Genomic DNA, 4,064 nt, shown 5'->3' on the forward strand with positions numbered 1-4,064 from the left:
GAAGGGGGAAACGATGACTGAACTCGACTGCAACGATGAGACTGACCTGGAATGATGTTATTCACCTAAATGGATATTGTTTGATGTCATTTAATACAGATCACAAAGCAAATAACTATTGGAGGAGTGCAATACTTGTTGTAAATGACTGAAACGGTTTATATTTTTTAACTAAATTTCTAATAAGAATTTGTACTAAATTTATTAATAGGTTATCAAATTTCTAGGCTGGTATTAATCACACAGCAATTTATAAAGATAAAATACCGAGAAGCTATTCTGCCTAGCCATATGCATTCGTGAAACCATTTTGTAACTGAAGTAAGAAGCATTTTTAACTTCATCATTTTACTCTGAATCACAAAGTTGAATCAGACTTTCTCCTTATAAACACCAATAATAAACTTCTATAAAAATCTTATGTGATTATTGTATGATTTCCATACAATTGAATATCAGAATTTCTAATGGAAGTCATTCAGCCAATTAATTTCGTAAATGTATGTGTAAAAAGTTAGATAAAAGTCTCCAACTGGCGAAGACAAGAAGTAGGTGAAGCAGACAGTAAACGCGTGTTGACAATCACTGAGTCGCTTTTATAGAAGTGAAATATATGGTCACAAGTACAACAACCTCAGTTTATAAATTACTCAAAAAAGACTATAAAAATATCTTATCTACATAGCGTATACAGCTTCGATTGTTGTAAACCACTTCACATTATCTAAGCCGAATATGTTTTCTCTTATTTTAAATTAAAAAAAAAGAAAAATCAAACGATAGCAAAGCAGTTATGCGTACCGCTTTTCTCTCCATGATATTAAGTCATTAATAAACAATAGCAAAATGCACCAGATAAAACCAAATGCCGAAATGATTGGAGATAGGATGTGCCAACTTGTTAATCTTAAAGAAGAATCAACGATGCACAAGCGAATGATCATATAAACTGAATGAAGAATGAATCTGAAGGGTAAAAAAACCCAAGAAAAACACACCTGTATTAAAATATAAAGTCTGTTAACTGAGTTTGACAAATAAAATGAAGAACAAATAAAGCATGTATGCAGTCCAAACACATGTTAAAGATGAGTAGTAGTAGTAATAATAATATAATTTATGTGGAAATAGTGCAATATAAGAAGTATTTGTGATGCTATTTTGTTGAAGGCCTTCGAAAGAAGTCTGTAAACGTGGTTGAGATTCGTCAGCAAAAATAACGAACCATATCGATCGCATTGCCTTAACAGCAGAGTTGTCACGAGAAATAGATCTATTGCTTTCAGCCGATCATGTTCAGCCGCTGATCATAAAAAAATGAAGTGCCACTTAAACTACTAGTGACATTGTAGCTCATCGACAGAACCAAGAATTGGAAGAAAACATGAGAATGTTTATTACTTAGTGACCACCCAGTAGGAAAGATGTATTAAATTCTGTTGTTTTTGTTGTGAAAGGATTTTGTACGAATAGATAAAAAATACAGCGATTTGGCTATATAACAATGTTAACAGACTACAAAACAAGACTCTTACTAAATATGCTTTATTATATTTAAAAATTGCCAAAGTTTTGTGAATTAGTTATTTTTACTACCAAAATCTGAGCCAATTAGAAAAAATTAATCTTAATGTTTACATAATTTCATTATGCTTATACAGACAAGATAAGTAGTTAGAGTACAGTGGAGGTTTCACATAAGTCTATAAAGAAACTGGTTAATGAACTGTTTACTTTAAAATAAATAATATATTTGAAATATCCCAATGAGTAGAAAAATTAGACTTTCTGATGTTTCGTGACTCAATGTAAGCCACTTCTTCAGAGAATAAGTAACCAAATCAAAATTAATCCAAGTTTAAATAGTACAACGGAACAATTTTTCTACTCATTGGGATATTACAAATATATTATTTATTTATAACAATCTACCCAATCCTCAATTTATTCGAAATTATCAAGTCAAACCTTGGTAATGATACCTGTTTGCTTTTAAGATATTTAACTATTGAGAATTAACTTTCGGCTAAGTTTTAAGGCTTGTCTGACTTCATTATCTTTAAGTAACCTGATTGTCATCTTCTGGATCGAAAAACCCAAGCGCTGTTTGTTGTTGATAGTTATAAAACAAAGGAAATGTACTATAACTAACAGCCAAGAAGTGCGATATATAAATAGTTTGAGTACTCCACAATGCTAAAACTATAATCCGTAAATACGATTACCAAAAAATTAACTGTTTACCACCGAATCTGTGTTCTAATAAACAGAAAAAACAATAGCTAATACACGAACGAATGTCATTGTCCACTAAGATAAATTAAACTATTTCCACAACATTAGAAGCAGAAATATAGTCATGACTAAGTATTTTTGGGTTCAGGGTAACAGAATGGGAAAACTGGGTAAGAAGAAATATACTGAATCAAAAGTTTTTTCTCCCTGAAAGTCCCAGTACTCAAAAACGTTAAAAAAAAAGAACAGTGACAGTCATTTAATAACAAGTAACCCACATTAGACTAGAGACAATGCACCAAGAAGGATTTGTAGAATATCGGAATTTCCATACTCTTTGACCATAATTGGCATAAGAAAATGATATAATAACTGGAAACAAATAAAAAAACGGACGAAGCAAATAGCTTTTTACAATGACCAGACGAAATCAATAAGCGAATAGTGAGGGGGATGAATGGAGGACTATTTCATTTGTTCAGAATCTAATACAAATTTCCTACACTATTAAAATCAACCAACCATGCGTAATTTAGGATGTAGTTAAAAATAAACTATTTATGACACTTACACTAAGGTACGTTAGTATTACATAAACTGGTAGCTCAGTAACAAACAAAGTGATATTGTTATTTTCAAACTGCATAGTTATATATTACAAATTCTGTAAGCATAATGTCTGACCACAGTGTTGAACAACGAGTGAAGCAGCATGGGTTGTCTCAAGTCGTTATCATTATATTATTATTATTATATTAAGTTAATTAGTATCAACTATGACAGGTGAGTTAAGGACTGCTCTTTACTCGTTTTTAATTATTGAACAACATACACTGGGTGCTGATATGAAATATAAGACTTGGGTAGAGTTTCCTGCAAATGTGCAACATAATTTCAGATTCGCTTGTATTTTATTAAACATCAACAACTATGCTACATGTTTCGATAAACGGATTTTAATCAGTAATGCACTACAAATCACCTTTTAACTGAGTTTACACTCATACAAAATATTATGATGACCCAAATGACTGAAAGACGACTAGTAGGATTACCTAAGTGACCAAGCAGATGTTTTTCTGACAGATACAACTATTAAATTTCGATTGTATAAACGTCATAAAATGGAACCAACTAATCAACGGGTTGAATGTGTTAGAGAATGTAATTTAAATACCATATATTCACCAGAGATAATATGAATATGACTTAATTAGCAAAAGATAAACCACTAATTAGGAATGATCTTAAAGTAATCGATGAGACTATACTTCTACCCGTCGTATCACAAATAGTGAATTTAAAAAACAGAACTTAAAACCAGAGTGTATAAGTTAAGCATCTTTTATGAGAGCTGTCACTGACAATATTTCCTACAAAATGCTCATGTGCTACATTGCAGCTATTTACAATGACATCATTAGTAATTTCATGTGAACAGCACAATATTTTCTGTCGGAAACCATGGGTTTGTTCTCGTGAAATCGAGAGGTGATATCATAAAATAAAAAAAAATTAAACCCACATCACTTACTCAGGTACATGATTAACTGGTAGAAAATTAAATCCTTTAGACTGCATATTAATATAGACAATTTAGATAGACATGATACTTGACGGGCATAAGATGATCTGAGAAAAAATAAAAAAAAGAATATATAACTAGTCAGTGATGTTCTTTTCTTGATGAATTGATCTAATATTACGTGAGATTGATTTTTGTCCAGGATTTTATAGTAAGCAGAGATGGATAGTGGCTAGCAGTGGGATCCAGGACGCGCGTCTCGTCCTATTTGGGACTCGTCAGCTGGATGTACCTGAATCTCAGA

General features: G+C 31.5%; 1 protein-coding gene across 1 annotated transcript; it reads right to left on the minus strand.

Moving 5' to 3' along the window:
• Positions 1–791: 791 nt before the first annotated feature.
• Smp_172860 (hypothetical protein) lies at positions 792–3,780 on the minus strand (the record flags this gene model as incomplete). Its single annotated transcript, XM_018788772.1, has 3 exons — positions 792–966; positions 2,514–2,607; positions 3,770–3,780. Coding segments are annotated over 3 exons (280 nt in total), but the record flags the coding sequence as incomplete, so codon positions are not given.
• Between the last annotated feature and the right edge of the window lie 284 nt (positions 3,781–4,064).

The sequence above is a fragment of the Schistosoma mansoni genome, chromosome W, assembly GCF_000237925.1.
Source record: "Schistosoma mansoni strain Puerto Rico chromosome W, complete genome".
NCBI lineage: Eukaryota > Metazoa > Platyhelminthes > Trematoda > Strigeidida > Schistosomatidae > Schistosoma > Schistosoma mansoni.